Source organism: Nesoenas mayeri (genome assembly GCF_963082525.1).
Source record: "Nesoenas mayeri genome assembly, chromosome: 17".
NCBI classification, from domain to species: domain Eukaryota; kingdom Metazoa; phylum Chordata; class Aves; order Columbiformes; family Columbidae; genus Nesoenas; species Nesoenas mayeri.
The window spans coordinates 10,341,862-10,361,056 of NC_137565.1; the positions used below are offsets into that span (position 1 = coordinate 10,341,862).

At 45.3% G+C, this 19,195-nt stretch overlaps 1 protein-coding gene across 4 annotated transcripts; it reads left to right on the plus strand.

The window, feature by feature from the left end:
* The first annotated feature begins 129 nt into the window (after nt 1-129).
* Nucleotides 130-17,531, plus strand: RAB35 (RAB35, member RAS oncogene family). 4 transcript variants are annotated; one of them, XR_013922950.1, is made up of 7 exons: nt 153-258; nt 3,924-3,974; nt 5,603-5,726; nt 12,329-12,453; nt 12,537-12,661; nt 13,193-13,507; nt 16,524-17,531. XR_013922950.1 is itself a non-coding variant. In XM_080355086.1 (6 exons), exons 1-6 carry the CDS (start codon nt 207-209, stop codon nt 13,319-13,321), a joined length of 606 nt encoding a protein of 201 aa, XP_080211212.1. In that variant the 5' UTR covers nt 153-206; the 3' UTR covers nt 13,322-16,499. The 4 variants fall into 4 exon arrangements, 3 of the variants coding, with proteins under 3 accessions (XP_080211214.1, XP_080211212.1, XP_080211213.1); XM_080355086.1 differs by lacking the exon at nt 16,524-17,531 and having other exon boundaries at nt 13,193-16,499; XM_080355087.1 differs by lacking the exon at nt 16,524-17,531 and having other exon boundaries at nt 196-258; nt 3,960-3,974; nt 13,193-16,499.
* The last annotated feature ends 1,664 nt before the right edge of the window (nt 17,532-19,195 follow it).

Below are 19,195 nucleotides of genomic sequence, written 5' to 3' on the forward strand. Positions count from 1 at the left end.
CGCATGCGCGCGGGGAGTGGGGTGGCGCACGCGCGGCCGCGTGCCGGCGCAGCTGGCGGTCCCCGTCGCGGTGCGCATGCGCGGCGGCACCGCTGTCAGTTCCGGCTGTTTGTTCGGGAAGTGGATCCGGCCCGGAGGAGCCGCCGCCGCCCCCTCCCCCCTCCCCGCTCGCTCCGCCGCCCGCGGCCGCGCCCGCCGCCCCGGCCATGGCCCGGGACTACGATCACCTCTTCAAGCTGCTCATCATCGGCGACAGCGGTGAGGGCGGGCGCTGTGGCCCGCGGGTAGGCCGCTGGCGGGGTGGCCGCCCCTCGCCTCCGCCCGGGCCGTGAGGGGCCTGAGGGCGGCGGCGGGGCCGGGCGGCGCGGGGAGGCGGGGAGGGCCGGTTCCCCGGCTCTGCGCTGCCGGTGCCGCGGTGCTGGGCTGTGCCCGGGCCGGCCGGGGACCCCGGGCTGAGGGGGCGCGTTGGGCTGTGGGAGCGTCTGCGGGGAACCCGCGGAACCGGCCACCGCAGGGTGTTGTGGTGCATCGCTCGGGCAGGCTTAGGAAAAGGCAGCTTAGGCACGTACAAGTCAGGGCGGCATCGGCGTTCCTGCCATCACCGGCCCTCAGCCGCGGCTTTGGGGGCGCCCACTAATCCCTCGGGCTGAGGAGGGAATTCTCTGCCCTGTGACAGGCGGTTCAAGGCGTCCATGGGAAGCACTGGTTGCTCCTCAGCCCTACGGACCATTGCTGCCAGTGTGGCGACTACTACATTTTAATACTCTTTATTATCTTAATTGTTCTTTAAGACTCTTGTAGTGCTTCAACCTGAAGTCCCGGTTCTAGAGCTTGTCACTTTTTTAAATCCTTGAAGAGCTGGTGGCTTTGTGTACTCCTAATTCTCATACAGGATGCAAATACCTAAATAGCTATGGATAAGAAGTAGCTTTTGATTTTTGAAAATAAACCGGTGAATACTTCTGCAGCAGTTTCAGAAACTCCTGGAGATGTGTGAGCTCAGCCTGTGTCTGGCACTTTAGTCTGTGCACATAAGAATCGGGACTGGGAAGGTTCCAGCCTTCAGTCCAGTTCGGTGTTGGTAACACTCCAGCAGCTTACAGTTTAATTTCCATAAACTGGAGGAGATGGCATCCACCCTCTGCTTTTAATAGAGGTGTGGTCCCTCAGGCAGCAGGTCCCGGCATGCAGCGAGGCACGGCTCTTGGGTGCAAGTGTAATGCTGCACGATCTTGGCAATTGTCACCTCCAGAAGCTTTAGCTGTATCTAAAACTATTTTATTCTATACTAAACTGTGTCTGCAAGAAGAAATATGAAAGGAAGAGGAAGAAGGAGCAACAGCTTCAAAACAGCTTAGAACCCTGGGCGCTTTTGGGAGCCTATGGATTATTAAAAACAAATGCTGCATTCTGAATAGAGCAGTAGCTCTCTTGCTTGCTGATGAGTTTCAAAACTGTTCAGGCAAGATAAACAGGATGGTGAAAACTCTGAGGAAGGCTTCTCCTCATTTTGAACAATTAAATGAAATTTCTTAGCTGAGTCTTCTGGAGTCCCTATAGTGAGAGGAAAAAAGTATTGTGACAATAGTTGGGTTGCCTGTGGCTCTCTGTTGTTGTAATTAAATCTCACTATGTAGTTTGAGTATTGATTTTTCTTTTTTGTCTTTGCTAACCCCAACAGGAAGGCTTTGTCCCTGCTTCCATAAAACAGTTTGCTTGCCTTGTTTATTGATGTTTATTCCTTGCCATAGGAAGTGAACTGATGCTGGATAGGATGATTCTATCTCATCTGCTTTCCCCATATGCAAATATGTCAAGAGGGTAGTAGGTTTGTGTGTTTTTAGAGCAGGTCATCTTGAAGAGCTGACTGGTGATCTCAGTTGTGCCAAATACTTAAAATTAATACAGATGATCTGTGCTTTGCATGTGCTTCTTTAATTCATTCTACCATTCAGTAAGATACGGGCTTTAGAGACTGGTATGGCACAGAAATTTGCTTATAATTTTGATTTTGCAAAGCCAGTAGGCCTTTTTTATTTGTTTTGTTTTGATGTCTTCAGCAAGCAAAGAGGCCCTGCCAGCCTTCTCTTTCCAGCTCTTCAAATAACTCTGTGTAGGAGGTGGAGGGTCACGCAGAGTGTGGTGTCTCTGTACATGAACAGTGGGGCTCAGAGGCAGCATTTGCGTAGTGAGATCCTTGTCAGGAGCATGTAGAACTCCCTGAATGCAGGAGATTTCTTTTCTCTAGACAGTGCCTGAGTGCTGAGAGCCGGGCAGACCAGCCGGTGTCTGTGGACAGTGTGACAGCGCGGTGGTTATGTGCAGCTCTGCAGCGCAGCCCGGGGCTCACTGACGTTTCAAGAAGGTGGTGTGGTCAGACGAGTCTGTGGGTTCCACCAGCTACTTTCTTTTTATTCAGCTGGAGGCCAAGGCTGCTTGATCAGGAAGCATAAATTTTAACCTTAGCCAACTGGTATTTTGCAGGGGTCGAGCTCTTGCTAGATAACCAGTCTTCTATTAAAGTTTAGGAACAGCTCTGCTACCTTTTTGGACTCAGAGGTATTCAGTGTAACTTTGTATTTTTTAGTAGCATTCTTTTTCTTTCTTTAAGATTTGTAACACAGTGAGAAGTGAGGATGGATTTTCTAGATGTCCGGTGGTTTGTACTCTTTGCAAATGACATCTGGAATCATGCAGATTTTTTGGTTTGTGGGGTTTTTGAGTGTGTATGCTGGTAGCTATCTTCAGAGGCCAGCAGCTGAGAACTGTTGGAGTTCTGTGTAGTCTGTGCACATGTGTTTTGCACAGGTCTTCTGTTAAGAACTTGCAAGTTATACATCATCAAAACAATTAGTTTAACTTCTACCCGAAAAGATGTAATAGATAATCACCCTGGTGAAGTCGAATTTCCTCTTCATGCTATAGCAAGTTTCTTTATTGGAGGGAAGGGAGAGGAAGGGACATTAGCAGCAGAGATGTTATGCAGAGATAATGACTTTGAGACATTCTGATACCCAGATTCTCTTGGTTGGGTGTGCAGGAGTGGGTCTGTTAAGTTTCTTGTTTGAAGCACTGTGAAAAATGCTTCCCTGCACCAGGGTGTGTTCAGGGTGCAAACAATCATTCAAGGAAAACCTGGATGAAGTGCTACTCAAAGCACTTAAAGAAATGTTTCATGGAACATTTTGGCAAAAGGTACAACTTCAGAAAGGTATTTGTCCTTCCTGCAAGGTGTGGAACAAGCCTGTTTTGGATGGCAATACAGAACAATGGTTCCCAACTCCCTTGTTTGGTTTAGGTTTCTTTTAAACTGTGGCCATGATAACATAAGCTTTATGGTACCAGACCCTGGGCTGATTGTCTAAGTAGTCCAAATTCCACTGCCGTTCAGAACAGCATCAGTGAATGGGGGGTAGGCAGTGGTGTTAAGCACGATGTGCAAGTGGAATTCAATAGAGCAGTTTAGAGCAGTGTCCTGAGTGCTTGCTAATTGGCAGGACACACTCGTTTTTGGATCTTTCCTCAGCAAATATAAGTCTACTGATCGTAAACTTGCTTTTAGTTATTACTCTTTTATCTCTTCTTAGAACTGACCACAGTTCAAAAGCTACCGTTTTAGAGTTTGCTGAGGGCTGGAGGAAGGAGGGGACAAAAAAAAAAGCCCAAAAAATAACAAAAACCAAAACAAGCCCTGTAATTGCTGCCACAATAAGGATTCTGAGTCTTGGTGTGACTGCAGCGTGCTGTATCAAGTTTGCAAGGAGAGTGCTGAGACAAATAGTCACGGTGGATGGTATTAAATGATCCGCTGAGAAAAGATCCTAGTTAAAGTTAAGAATGCAATGAATGGGTAAAATACTGTCATGTTACCTGACACCTAAGATGACTGTATTCAAAGATTTTGCTGTATTTGTTTGTCATAGGTGTGGGCAAGAGCAGTTTGCTGTTGCGTTTTGCAGATAATACATTCTCAGGTGAGTGTTTTGTTTACTTCAGTAAGTGAAATGGTCAAGATCTGCTTGCATGCTGCTGGTTGACCAGGAGTTTGTCTTGTGCGTTTACTAACTGATCACTGTACTAGGAATCTGTTATGATTCTAACTTTGCTTCTCCTGGTATAGGCCTATACAAGCCACTTCGTCTGATCTTCACTTGTAACTGAAAGTACCGCAATATGTAAATACAGGGTTCCAGAAGTAGTTTCATTTTTAGCTTATGCTGTAAATCCGTGCAGATTTCCCATAAGCCATTTGGGATTTAGATTGATTGAATATTGTGGCTAAATCACTTAACATTTGTGACATAACTAATTTATTGGGAGGAAACTTAGACTGTATTCAAAATAAGTGATTGCACAGGCATTTAAAGCAAAGCTTTGTCTCAGAATTTCCATGATTGAAATATCTTTATCAGTGATCTGGACAAGGGAATTGAGTGCACCCTCAGTAAGTCTGCAGACGACAGCAAGTTGGGTGGGAATGTTGGTCTGCCTGAGGGTAGGAAGGCTCTGCAGAGGGATCTGGATGGGCCAAGTCCAATTGTCTGAGGTTCAGCAAGGCCAAGTGCTGGGTCCTTTACTTGGGTCACAACAACCCCAGACAGCGCTACAGGCTCAGAGAAGAGTGGCTGGAAAGTGCCTGGCGGAAAAGGACCTGACAGTGTTGGTCGACAGCGGCTGAACATGAGCCAGCGTGTGCCCAGGTGGCCAAAAAGGCCAACAGCATCCTGGCTTGTACCAACCCTGGTGTGGCCAGCAGGACCAGGGCAGTGACTATCCCCCTGGACTAGGCACTGGGGAGGCCAAAGCTCAAATCCTGGGGGCAGTTTTTGGCCCAAGAAAGGCCTTGAGGTGCTGGAGCAAGTTGAGAGAAGGGAACGGAGCTGGGGAAGGGGCTGGAGCACAAGTGTGATGGGAGCGGCTGAGGGACCTGGGGGGTTCAGCCTGGAGAAGAGGAGCTGAGGGGAGACCTTCTGATCTCTGAACTGCCTGAAAGGAGCTTGGAGCCAGGGGGAGTCGGGCTTTGCTCCCCAGGAACAAGCAACAGGACAAGACGGCCTCAAGTTGCACCAGGGTACGTTGAGGCTGGATCTTGGGAAAAAATTCTCCACTGAAAGAGTTGTCAGGCATTGGAACACGCTGCCCAGGGAAGTGGTGGAGTCACCATCTCTGGAGGGGTTTAAGAAATGTGTAGATGAGGTTCTTAGGGACATGGTTTTGTGGTGGACGTGGCAGAGGTAGGTTAATGGTTGGACTCGATGGTCTTAAAGGTCTTTTCCAATGTAAATGATTCTATGATTCTCCTTGTTTCTTGGGACGTTTGGATGCTTACTCTTGACCACCAGCATGGTAGAAGAATAATTTTACTTTGTACCACTGAGATTTAAATTCTAAGGGTAACATGGGAGGAGTGACTTTATCTGTTATTAGCTGCAGATAAAAATATGCAGATCAGCGTGACCTGATAGGACATTTAAAAAGATATGGGGAACCTTGTTCTCCTGTCCAGTCTGAGTGCTGCTGCCAAATAGCATTCCAGAGTATGCTTTGGGACATCCAAAATGAACAAGACTTCAGTTCTCACTGATCCATGCTTTTTCTTCAGGCAGCTACATTACCACGATTGGAGTGGATTTTAAAATCCGGACAGTTGAGATCAATGGAGAGAAGGTGAAGCTTCAGATCTGGGACACAGCTGGACAAGAGCGCTTCCGGACTATTACATCAACGTGAGTATAACTGGGCTTTGCGAGGTAGAGCTTAGTGTATGGATCTTGTAGTTTAGAGTTATGGTTTCATTATTTTTATTTTGCAGTTGATTAGTGAGCGATAGCTTTGCTGTCTGTACAGTGCGACTTCTCTCAACTGTTTTAGAACTGATCGTGTTGGTGGTGATATTGTGGCCAAGTTTGAAACTGAGATTTCAGATTTCCTCACTCTTCTGTGCATTTCCATGATTACTGTGTCTTACTCCTCTTCTGCTAGTTTCCAAATGGTAGAACTGGAGTTGTTTCACTGTTCTGCACATGGTAGAAAGCCTGGCTCTGAAGCCAGTCCTCTGTGTTGCAGAAGGACGGAGCGTGAACCTTCCGTCGCTGTGTTGTAACTAATGAGTAGCTTTGAGATTGAAGAATAGGATTTCCAGTACTTAGTTTTCTTCTAGGACAAATGCATTTCAGAAGCTATCTTTGTGTGGAGTTCTGTTGAAGCGGCGCCCACATGAATTTAACCTTTTCCTTGGTTCGGGTTCAATTTCATGCTCATTGTCCTTTTGAACAGCGTGTGCACAGCTTTTCCTGTTCCTGGAGAAACCGCACCCAGAGCTGCCGTGGTGGGAACTAAGAATAAAATATGTGTGTAAACTGATTGCAGTGAAGGTGGAACTGCTCACTGCGGCACTAGGGGAGGAGAAAAAAATTACACTTGGAAATTGAATTTTTGTTTCCTTTGACTACTTAAATAATTCTTGAAAGGCCTAGATGGTTCACTTGCTCTTTGGTGACTGACTTCTCTTTTGGCTCTTGTTTTGAGAGGAGAATCATTTTCAGCTGATGTATTGGTTAACTTACTCAGACATAAAAATAGTGAGATTGGTTGCATGCGTGTTACATCTAATCAGCTAGAAATGGCAAAATTGAACCTGAGGTGTGCACCGCCCCTTTCCTCTGCGCTTCTGTACGGATATTGCTGGATTACTTCCATTGTTTCTTAAGTGTTTAGCTCGAAAAAAACTTGGCTGCCTCTGGTAGGGTTCCTGTGGGTGACATCACTTCTCATTTGGGCGCTGCAGGCAGCTCGGGGCAGGAAGGGGCGAGGGGGGGCAGCGATGCGGCTGCGGCTCCGTCAGCTGTGCGCACAGCCTGCTCACAGCGCGCCCCAATTAGTGCTGAGTCAGCAGACGGCCTTCCTGTTTTCAGATTCCCTGACACAACTCGGAGCTGCGTTAATGAGCGTTGGTTCGCGGGGCCGATGCCAGCTGGTTCAGAACGCTGTGGTGGCCGGCACCGAGTGGGGAATATCAGGAAAGGGAGCTTTGTTTTGGGAATGGGAATAGCTGCAAATGCAACCTTGTGTAGTGTTTTATGTCCTTTTTTTTTTTCTTCAATTAGCATTTAAAATGGAGAAGCTGAAATGGTTTGAGGGCAGTTGTGCCATGACCTCTTTGAACTCTGCTGCTACTTTCTTTTGCATAGCTTTTTACCCAAGCGAGGTATATTTTCCTGTTGGGGAAGTGAAGGCCCCAGTGTTGCTGCTTTAATTCTGGTAGTTACAGAATCTTCCATGGTCAGGGAAGAAAGATTTTAATTTCGTGCCACTTGAAGCAAAGAAGTTCCCGTGTCCAAGTGCATTTGAAGTGTTGAGGAAAACACTTTGGGAATGCTGGTTACGTTGTGGTGAGGACTCCTTTTGCTGCTAGGTCAGCAGGCCGTGACTGTCTAGTGTTTGCTGGTATCTTTCAAGAGTCATTCTGGGCCCAAACATATCGCCTGTAAAAACAGGAGATAACAGTATTTGGATTTTAGAAATAGTTGTATCTATTTTATTGGCAAAGTGATACTGTAACTGATTTGCTTATCTCAAACTGAGTGACCAATCAAGTTACCATGGTAGTACTTACAAAAATGCTCGGCTACCAAATCATGGGTGGAGTGCGAGTGCACTGTCAACAGTGTAGTAGTATTTCTCTAGTCTTTGACTAGACTGAGGTTTAAATGGAGGTTAAGAATATTAAAAGGTGTTCCTTCAGCATTACTGTAGACCAGGAAGTCCCTTTACAGTTAAAGGTAGAGTTCAGATTGATGTTTAGTCAAGCCTGGCGAGGAAGTCTGAAATTAGAGCCCATCTGGTAATAATAGCAATAGGTTGGAAGTACTGCTTTGTAGACCTAGAATTGCAAAATGGTAGAGGAGGTAGGAAGCTAATAGTAGAAAATTGGGAAACATTAAAAGGTTGTGCTATTTTGATTTTACTTGACTAGTGCTACAGAAGCTGAAAAGCATAATAAAACTGTTAAGAAACAGAAATCAAATTGATCTGGAGTATTCTATAGGAACTCAGGAAAAATAAACTAGGTCAGAATTTCAGACTGGGAAGTATAAAAGGCAGCAGTTGTTTTTACTGTCTATTAAATGTGGAAATACTGGGATAGCTGGTGCCTAGTGGGGGGAGAGGCCAAATTGTGTGAACTTGGTTGGCATAGAATGTCATCCAAACTCTGAATTTGATTTAAATTCACCAGAGATGTAGCATGCCAGGATTCAGCTGTATTAGCAGGAATTCTTAAGATGCATAAACAGCCAGTTCCTATACTTGATTTGCCCTTGTAGGTAGGACTACTCTGTCCTGATTCAGGACTCTGGGTTTAGGATTTAAGCTTTAATAGGTGTCAGACAGTAGCTCAGGATGAACGGTAATGCAGGGGGACTTTCTGCCATGCGTTTGTGTGGAATGGCCTGTTCAAGAGAGGGATGGCTTTTTGAAAGGATAGAATTCATGTATCTTGTAAACCAGATATGATGGTCAAAAGATTAGTCAACTGACCTATGACAACAGAAGTGCTTCCAGGAACCTAAAAAAAAAGATGAGTATGAAAAAGAAGTGTCTGCAATTGATTATAATTCTAGAGCAACGAAAAATAAGGAAACATGTATACTACAAACCAGTGATGTATTAACAAAGATGCTAGATTGAACCAATGACCCGTCTTTCATGTTGGCCACGAGTTTTTTTGTTAGTGTTTTGTTTCAGTTTGATCTGTTTTGTTGGTTTGTTTGGTTTTGGGGGGTGTTTGTTATTGTTTTGTTTTTGTTTTTGTTTTTTTTCTGGAAAAATGAACATACGTGCTCTACTGAACTGATACAGTCAATGATACTCTGTCTCTTCTAAATATTACTTAGCTACCGTCATGCTTCATGAAAGTAGTTATTATAACTCCAGGTGCTAATCTTGGGAAGCATTTACTAGAGGAAATCTGAGAACTTTCTTGTTGGTATCTTGTAGCAGGGGGTGCTGCAACAAGTGGCAGAAGGTTCCCTTCTGTTCAGAGAGGCTGTCGTGGGAGATGCGAGGGGACAATGCAGGTGGCTGAAGGACACGATGAGTTTGGTTCACCAGTGTTGGAGATTTTCTGTGTCACGCCTGCAGTATTAGTAGGTAATGTTTCAACGGCAGTGAGTTTATGTCTTTGAGCTTCTTTAAATATAGTTCTCTAGGTAGAACAAACAAGTTAGGTGTTTATTTCAACTTAAATGTTAGCATTCTTAAGCCTTCTCCACACCAAAGCTAAATGATAGAGCTAGGTAACTTTTCCAGCCATATGGAAGATAGTTGACTCCTACCAAGCATCCAAGGGCACATTCAGGTCAGATTTGGTTTCTTTTACCTCAACAGGATACTTTCATGGACACTCTAAACATGAATAACTGTTCTGTAACCTTTTTTCCTTCTGTATTTCATTAACGTATTTATCTGTAGCAACAAGAGCAGGTGGTGGCTGTTGAAGTTTGTCGGGTACATGGCAGAGCATTCCTGCCATATAGAGCACAGCATCAATCGTTTACTCTGTGAATGGGAAGCTGAGATTGAGAACTTCATTTCTCTTCTGCTGTCATGTCTATGGTCTCCATCTTCCCTAAAATGTGGCTGGGCAGAAGATAAGGCATTCTTTCCCTGATGTCAAAGCCTCAACTACCTCTTGGTTGCCAAAAGCACAAAATTTACACCTACTCCTCCCTGAATGCCAAAAGCCCCATCTGTTCTCTACTCGCCAAAGCCTACAACTTGTTATAAAAGCGATTCTGCACTGCATCATTCTGAAATTTGAAGCATGGGGTAGGATAAATCAGATTTTGTTTTCTAATACTGTACTACACTTGGGTTTGGAGAATCTTTGCTGTACTTGTTAAGCCTGAAATATTATCGAGGACACAAGGCTGTATGATAGAAAACAACCTGATAAGCTTTTTGAGAAAAATGTGTATTATGTGGCTTAAGAGTTAGAGAATAAAACGTAGTCATGGTCTTCTCTCTGGGGCTGCTAAAGGGTCATGTCATGACATTTTAATGTAGATGAGGGGTTCGCAACCTTTCTAGAATGATGTGCGAGACAGTTTTCCCTTCCAAAACCAGAAGCAGCGTGTGCTGGTAGGGACTCTGCAGGAGCCTGGGGTTGCTGTCTGCCACAAAGGAAGGTCTTTCTGGTGGGCTGGTTGGGAATGGTAGCGCTTCATGGCAGGAGCTCCCAGCTCCTGTGCAGTTTTGAACGCAAACTCCACATCCCTGAGAGCAAACGACGACTGTGCTGACGGCACATCAGGAGTGGGATCCGTGTTTTGAGGGTGCGTGTTATTCTGCTCTCTGACATCATATACTTTGCTTAGAAGAAAACCCAGGTGCATGGGCAGGGTGAGAGCATCAGGGTGCTCTGCTGGGCGCTCTGGTTTGGGTGGCAGGGATACCGTGGGTTTATGGTGTGCACAGCAGAACCAAGCAGCTTTGCGGAGGTGTAGATGAACCACCGCGTTTCTCTAAAGCTGAGTGTTGTCTTTGCAAATGTAACTCTCGGTGTTAGGAAGTGGTAGGTCAGCCTGGCGGTTACAGAATTAAAAGACTATTAGGTGATATGGGAGAGTTTGAAGATAATTAGTTTATTGTTCGGGTGTATACAAATCCAGTGTGTTGTTAGGATCGGAGATCTTTCCCTTTCCAACGCCATCACAAAAGCCAGTATTCTTCACAAACTGTGTGCAGTACATGTTATTGTCAGGAGAGGATGAATTATTTTTGCAACATGTGGATTCAAGCTATGGAATACTTTTCCTTCTAAAAGATCTAAGTGATGAAATAAAGTTGAGCTTTTGTAACAAAGTAAAGCACAAATGAAGTGCTGTAGCAAGTTTTAAAGCTGTTAAAGGAAGTGATTGCAAATGGAGTAGAATATTTGGAAGTGCAGGATCTCTTATGGTCTGGGAGTAAATTATGCTTACCTGAGTGAGTTCTTGCCAAGGAAAGTGAATGTACAGCATAAATGACTGGTAAAACATGGCATGGAAGAAATACTTGCCTGTCTTCTTAAAGTGCTCAGGCACATCAGTAGCAGAAGTGAGGCGAAGCTTTGAGAGCTTCCTTAAGGTAGGGCATTCAGATTTGATTAAAAGGCTTTGAAGTTCAAAGATGTGTTCGCTCACTTGGAATAAATGATCAAAGAGAACCAGAGTGGCCACAATGGAGATCAGTAAAGTGCAGTGGAAGAGACAGTGCTGCAAGAGGTGCTTGTGGTGAGAGATCAAGGTCCAGAAATGCTGTCACAATATAGGGGAAAATCCTCAATTTTAATGTGTTGAGTTCTTGAATTTGTTTTATTAAAAATCCTAATATTGCTTATAAGAAAGAGAAGGAAATGAAAGGGAAAGAATAAAGCTACAGAACATATAAAAACAGGATGCTGGCAAAGACCTCACTGTCAACTGTTTCTTTTTTTGGTTTGTTTGGGTTTTTTTGGTCAAAGCTGCCTCATTTGCACTAAATACCTGGTAGCCCTGTGAATGTGGCTGGGAACAGAGAAGGTGGAGCTTGCTTTTTTTGTGTAGCGTTCTCATGGTGTGCATGCTGTCTGCCTTCAGTAGGTTCATGCGGGCGATAATGTTGGAACTTGAATTCAGATCTTTTTCTTGTGTATCAGAATTGCTCATCACATTTTAAAGGTGCTGGTTGCCCAAGACTAACAGCAATAAACTGAAATGAAGCTTATTTTTAATGGCTAAAGGTAGCAGAGTGCTTTGAATGCACATATCGAGTCGATCTGTTGAGTAGGAAGGTGTGATCAGAACACGGTCGCTCAACAAGACGAGTCTCTGTGAGCTCAAGAGAGTTGCAACTGAGGGTTGAGTGTATTTGGAGATCTGCTGACATTTCGGTCTGTAAGTGATCTTTCACAGAGAACCAAATCGCTATGAAAACTCGCTGGGGCTTGTACAACACAGAGGTTCACACCACGGCCAGTTCTGAGGACACACTGGGGTCACCGCTACCTTTGCTCCTGTACCTGGAAGACAGCGTTCTTCTTGGAATGGCTTGACAACCTGAACAAGGAAGTAAACAGCAGCCGTTGGACTTCGAAACCTACTTGTATGGGCTGAACGAGCAGGGAACTCTGTAGGTTTAGAGGAATGACGTGTGATCTAGCTGTTGTAAAATAATTAAATGGCTCCCAGTGGAAAGAAAATGGGGGCACTTGGTTGCTGTAACGTGGGGGTTTGTTATGAGTCTTGTAGGAGCTAAGTGAAAGAGAAAGAGCTTGAGTTAACATTTATTGTCTTTTCCTGCTCCACAGGTATTACAGAGGAACACATGGGGTCATTGTTGTCTACGATGTAACCAGTGCAGAATCTTTTGTGAATGTGAAACGGTGGTTGCATGAAATTAATCAAAATTGTGATGACGTCTGCCGAATACTGGGTAAGTGTCTGAGCAGAGGGTTCCAACAGGCTGACCTGCTGAAGTACCAAACTGACCCTTTCTTTATTCCTTTCATTTTTTAGTGGGGAATAAGAATGATGACCCAGAGCGAAAAGTGGTAGAAACAGAAGATGCCTATAAATTTGCGGGGCAGATGGAGATCCAATTGTTTGAGACCAGCGCCAAAGAAAATATTAATGTGGAAGAGGTAATATAATACACAGAAGAGTACAGATAAAATGATTTGAGGATAATGGTTTGGGAAAAAGCAAGAATGACATTCTTCGCATTGAGGAATAAAGATAGAATCCTTTGTACAAGTTGTGAGTAGGTAAAACGTCCAGAAGAGGCATCTAGCTGTGCCTGGGAGGGTTGGGGAAGTGAAGTGGAGGAGCCGACGTTGCATTTTCACAAGGCTCACAGTGCTGACGTATCAGGGATGTTCTCAGGAAACCTTTGTCACTAGGGAGGATGCTTCTAGGAGGGAGCACTGCCCTGTCTTCACTCCTGGCCTCAGCTGGCAAACCTACTGGTTTTTGTTTACTGGTTATGGAAAGGGGATAGAGGGGCGATCGATTTAGCTTGGGAGCGGGTGGGGAAGATACTGGATTTCTGCTTAGCCTGTAGTGGATTGGGGAAGACCTGTGAATCATTATTGAATATCTGTTCTGTTGAAGCAACTCCCACAAAAGCTGGCCTGGGTTCCTGGGTGGTCTGAACTTGCTCGTTTCTCTTGCAGATGTTTAATTGCATTACAGAGCTAGTCCTGCGAGCAAAGAAAGAAAACTTAGCAAAGCAGCAACAGCAGCAACAGAACGATGTGGTGAAGCTAACGAAGAACAGTAAAAGGAAGAAGCGGTGCTGCTAATGCCCTTTCCCCGCTGCAGAGACTCTGCTCTCAGACAGATCAGCCCCTCCAGCTAGACTCGGGCAATTCCACTGGGGCAGGCTTTGGGAGGACTTTCTCAGTTTTGTGCTGTTATTTAAAGATTATTTTTTTCTCCATGTTTTCTATCAAGAGGCGCTGGCACCTTACCACTTCAGTGCCAAGAAGGTATCGGATGGAATCTTGCCCCACTCTCCTCCCCTGCTCATTCCAGTGCGCCTTGTAGACAAGAAAGGACGTTGCCTACCAAGTGGACTAATTAACCCAAGAGTTTGTATATAATGTATATTGCTTTAACCAGCCTCGCCTCCCTGTTGTCGCTTTGGCTTATGCCTTCTTAATGTCAACCAATCATGGACTGCAGAGTTCATCTTTTTAAAGAAATAGTTCCAAGTTCTTAATTCAAGTTGGCCCTGGGCTGGCAGCAACTGCTTCCTAGGGCCTCCAGCTTCGTTTCTGTTGGGCTCCAGGCTGGCAACTGGTACCCCTGGGGCCTGCGGCTTTACCTGGAGTTCCAGGCTTTTTCTGGGGCTCAGGCTTTGTGTTTCTAGGTACCAGGATTGCAGGTGTTGCTGCTGGAGCCTGGGGTTTCACGTCACCAGCCCCTGGGCTGGCAGCGGGTGCTGCTGCTGGGGCCTTGAATTTGTTTGCCACGATCCAGGTTTGTGGCTGGGTCCTTGGGTTTCACCTTCTTGTGCTGCAGCCCGGCCGTACCTGTGCTCTCCTTTAGTTTGTATCAAGATACTGAAAAACAAACTGACCTGCAGAAGTGGGATTTATTTGGATAAAACTTTTTGTTTGTTTGTTTAAAGCAAAGTTTAACTCCTTTGACCTCTGCTTCTGGTTCTGCCAGGGTCCTTAGTGAGGGTCCATTTCTTTTGAGAACGAAAACACATGTGATTCTGCCAAAAAAACCCAAACTTGTCCTTGTTGCCCCGTTGTCCACAAATACATGATCTGAACTTGAATGTGAATTTTGGTGGCAAAGCTTTTGAGAGAGAAAAGGCATGAAAATGAATCCAGCTGTTCTGGATTGATGTCTGAATATGAAAGCTGCTGCAGGATCTTTCCTGGGATTCTTCTGTTAGAAAGGCGGACTGCTCTTTAACTTCAAGAAATGGAAAGCTTGCTTGCTTGGGTTATGTGGTGGTGGAGGATCACCCTTGGAAACAAACTGGTCTCGCTGTGCTCAGCAGCAGTTTCCTGGTCCTTGTCGGCCGCTCTGGGCAAACAAGGGCTCAGTTCATCAGCCTGAGTAGATGTAGTTAAAGGTGGAGAGTGTATGCGCGTGTAACTAAAATATCAAATGTCTGGGCTGAAAGTACATGCTCAGCACCTGAATAATTGCTTAAATAATAATTATAAAAAGAATTTTTCCTTAAAATGACTAAAAGGCATAGAGGGTATGGCTTCCTTTAAGACCTTGAAGGTGGACGCACTCGGTTTGTGAGGACGTGGCCCTGTGGAGTTGCTGGCCTTAGTTCGGTAGGGTGTGATTCACCGAGGTCCACGGGCTTTGGAGCAGCCCACTTCTCTCCCTTCCTCCCCAGGAGAGGCTAAATTTTAGTCACTTATCTTGCCTGCATTTTTTTTAGATTTTACGGCTTGCGGTAAAAGCCCCAATCATACAATCACATCACGATCAATCACTTTAAAGACTTTTTAAAAAAAGCAAACAATGAATGTGTGACACTTTTGGTTTTAATCAGTTCAGGTGCTGGGAGTGTGTGCCCAGCTGCCTTCACCCGTCTCTTTTCTTCACATATCTTTCCTTGGTAACCCAAGAATAAGAGTGAGCTGGGATGACAGTGTGAGCTCTGATCACTGTAAGACTCGAGCGGCCGTGGAAAGCGGTGGCTGAGGTGACACCAGCCCATCCCATCTGCTTCCTGGTGTGGGCTGTGGTGTGTGCACGAGGGGGGAGCTGGTCGGTCCTCACACCTTCCTGGTGAAATGAAGCTCTCCCGTGATGGTCACCACTCCATTACTTTGGGACTCCTGTGGTAGCGTGTGTGCAGATCTAAGGAGGAGTAACTTCCTACAGGCAGGAGTAAATAAAATGTCTGAATTTACTGGAAATGATGCAATAAAATGAGGAATTGGTGCACCCAAGCCTGGAGTGTTCTCTTGTATGGCAAGATTGGTCCTCTTTGAGTCCAGGTCTTTGTGGCCGTGGATTGAACTCTGCCAATCCAGGTGTGCAGCTTCCTGGCTTAAGGTGGGATATATTTTTCGTGTTTTCCTAGAGCTGGCTGTAGAGGAGCCGTTACCTCTCTGCTCTCGCCACTGACTATTCAATTGGAAGGGGTGGGGAGTGTGTCTCTAGTGGTGCTGATGTGAAGTTTCCTATATGTCGAGCAATGGAATGTCTAACTGGTTTGCTAGGATTATGTCTGTAATGAAAGTTTCTAATTATGCTTTTTAAATAATTTTAAAAAAACTAAAAATAAAGGTTACAAGCTGCCAAATCTTTTCCGAGGCTCTGTTTCCTCTGCTGTCCAGCATCTGGAGGTGGAGGGTGGCGAGTCAGGGTTGAGCTCTGCTGCTCTACGTAGAGTAGTTGTTTTTTTCTCCTGGGGAAAGGGAGAATTGGCAAAACCACAATTAATGCTTTCAAATGTTTAGTTGCTATTCTAGTTTCAAACATGAATAAAAGAATATGCTGGGATTGGTAACCTTGTTTCTGCGTGACAGTGAGATGCTCATGATCTTTCTATAATCTTTGGTCTTTCTGTTCTACAAAAAGTGTGGAGTGAGCTTTGAAAGCTTCTCCTCAAAGACCCTGAGGCCATTAAACAGCACATGGCATCTTTCCTTGCTTTCCCAGGAAATGAAGGTGTGTTTTCCTGTGCGGGAACCGTGCAACCATCACTGTGCTTGTTGCCCCTTGTATTGACTGCCCGGCCGCACAGACGGGCGGTGGGGGGCAGGTCCTTGCGTGCCTGTTCTGGTGTGACTGGAGGGGAATCCTGAGGATGTGTAGATGGTCTGACCTGGCGCAAGCTGCAGGTGTTTCATTGTCCATCTGTATTTTGTGTCTAAACTCGTCAGAGTTTGAATATCCCTCAGTAGGAAAGGCAATAAATGGTAAAAATGGCTGGAAGGTGGTGGAGATTTACAAGTTTCCCTTTCTGTCTTCCTGCGTGCCAGGAGATACAAAAGCTTCACATGTTCTTTTTTGCAGGACTGTTGTCTTCTGAACACATGCCATGTGCTTTCTGCGGCTGAACTTCTGCGAGGATGAAGTACTAAAGGTGCTGTTAGCTGCTGAAAGTTCAGAAAGAGAGCTTGTTCTGCAGCCAGGTGACATAAGCAGTGACTTGAGAGCCCAGACAGTATCATATAAATGATCTGTTTTATTCTGAAGAGAACTATTTACAAAAGAAGTAGAGCATTTTTACTAAAAATATGCCTTTATAGATTTTTATAATATGTATCTTATAAAAACCATACATTTATTTACATTACTGCTACATACAAAAATTACAGCACTGTGGTATATGTACATATCTATGGATACATTCTTTCTGCTTGTCCCTGCTGTGTGCTTTTTCCCTCTCAATCGAAGGGAATCGTTGCTGCAGCACCCAGACGCTTCCTTCCTTGGCTTTTTGGTTAAAACAATCTTGCTTTTTATAGCCAGTGGGGAGTAGAGAGTTTGCCTGATGTGGAGGCAGATCTGGAGTTCACCACTCTAAGCAGGACAAGTGCGTGCAGCTATCGAGTCCTTGTGCATGCAGCGCTGCCTGTAACCTCACTTCTTGCCTCTCTGTGCAAAATTACTCTGTTGTCATGAACTGATCTATTGTTCATCGCGACGGCAAGTTGCAGATCTAAGTTTGGGTTACGATAAAGTGCTAGTGACTTGCCTCTCATTGACACTTCCTTGTTTCCAGTTGATTCCCTGGCAGAGTTTCCTAAAGCGAGATTGATCCTTTTCCCTTCGGCTGGCATAATAAACATTTTTCTGAGCAGTCACCTGTTACTGAACCGCGGGGAAGTTCTTTGTAACCTTAATCTCAGCAGGCATCTCTGCGCAGTGTTTGAGCAGTGACTGTGCAGCACTACTGTTTCGTTTACCATTATCTCAAAAACAAGGGTGAGTGTTGTATTTCAAGCTGCCGATCCCACTCTTTAGATCTACTTTGGGATCCTGAGTACCTGCTGGATTAATGTGCTTTCTCCATCTCATTCCCTGGAGCCGATGTTTCCTTTATGCCGTGTGTCCTAGAAGTATCAAATATCACAAGCGGAGTGTCTTCCATCCCAACACTGCAAGGATGATTCCAGGCTCCTGGCCGCGACAGGATGGAGATGAGCGTTTTAATGACAGCTCAAGGTGAAACAGTCAGGACCTTGTTGAACACAACATGACAAATGAGATCGTGAAGGACTGCGTTGATGAGGTTTTTGAAGACGAAACAACAAAACCTAGCTGCTGTGTTAAGGCAGTTTCTGTTCCTGTTGAGTAGCAGCTCAGCACAAGGAGGTCTCCTTTGGTGTGTGGTCCAGTTCATTAAACCCAATCCTCTTGTATTTCAGGGTTTAGTAGTGCAACTAAATCTTTAGGGTTAAGGGGCTAGTTTTAAGAAACCGTACCCACCTGGCACCTTAGAACATGCTGACTCTTCTCTTGCAATCTGTTCCATCACTCTTATTAAATAAATAAAATTGCAATGGGATTAAGGTAGGTTCCTCCTTAAATGAAGAGATGTGCCGTGTATTTCAATTGCATACCCCTGCAACTGAAGGAGTCGCTTTCCTCTCAGCAAAAATGTAGCAGAAGGCACCTTTCTTCATCTCATTACTGCATCTTCATTGGATAACTTAAGGCCCGTGCCTTAGGATTGCATACGTACATACATACATACATCCTTACGGGGGTAGAGTCCCACGCTGCTGCTGGGCATGTGGCTTGAAGAGCTGTTGGGGCCTGGGAAGTGACAACTGACAGCAGAAAACAGGCCTGTGAGGACCAACATGTTCACATGGCTCTCCCACAATCAGCAAAACATCGTTTTCAAACAACGTGTAGAAGACGACCGTTCACAGGTATCGCTGGCATCCATGAACCCGCGCCTAATTTTGCAGGCATCAAAGTTTGTGTTAACGTATATGGGTGTAATGGAGTCCTGACAGCAGGAGATGCTGAGCACGTGCCTCATGTCTCTGCCCTATTGAGAGTCACAACACAGTAAGTCGGGAGCGGGAGGACTTGACGCTGCACTAAGTCCTTTCCCAGACTTGCACAAGTCGGTACAAGCAGATACTCCACACTGAGCATCGCCTAGAGAGGCCAAGGTCCAGTCCTTCCCTGCCTGTGAGACTCCAGATTCCTTTCCCTGTGAGCATCAAGCTGTACTGGTGGTGCTTTACCTATGAATTTCCTGGAGTAGGATCTGCAATCCAGGTTTCATTGCTTTCAAGTAAACAGGTTTTACCATTCCTTTTTTTACCGTTGTTTTCAATCCCAAAGAGTACTCTGCTCCTTGCAACATGGAGCTACCTCAGTGCAAGATGATTTCATGCCAGTGTGGTAGTTTCATGCCAACACGGAGATAGGTGAATGCTCAAATCTTTGTAGGCAGAAAGGGTATTTGTACTGAGGTATTATGGATGTCCTATCCCATAAATAACAAAAAACAAACCACCAACCTCTTACCTGCTTCTTAGAAGAAGGTGTTTGATACCTAATTCTAGCAGAAAGCTTGTCACTGTCCATAGTGAGCAGAGACCTGTGGGATGGTGATTTAGCACTTAAGCTGCTGAGCAGGGCAGAGCTGACGGTACCTCGCTCCGTGGCGGTGGGACAGTGTGGGCGGGAGCCTCTTTAGAGCAACAGGGAAACAAATTAGG

Excerpts from the sequence above, each read along its gene's own strand:
- RAB35 (XM_080355086.1), top strand. The coding sequence starts at position 207 with ATGGCCCGGGACTACGATCACCTCTTCAAGCTGCTCATCATCGGCGAC. Across the intron at positions 5,727-12,328 it reads TTCCGGACTATTACATCAAC|GTATTACAGAGGAACACATG; the intron begins GTGAGTATAACT and ends CCTGCTCCACAG. Across the intron at positions 12,454-12,536 it reads TGACGTCTGCCGAATACTGG|TGGGGAATAAGAATGATGAC; the intron begins GTAAGTGTCTGA and ends TTCATTTTTTAG.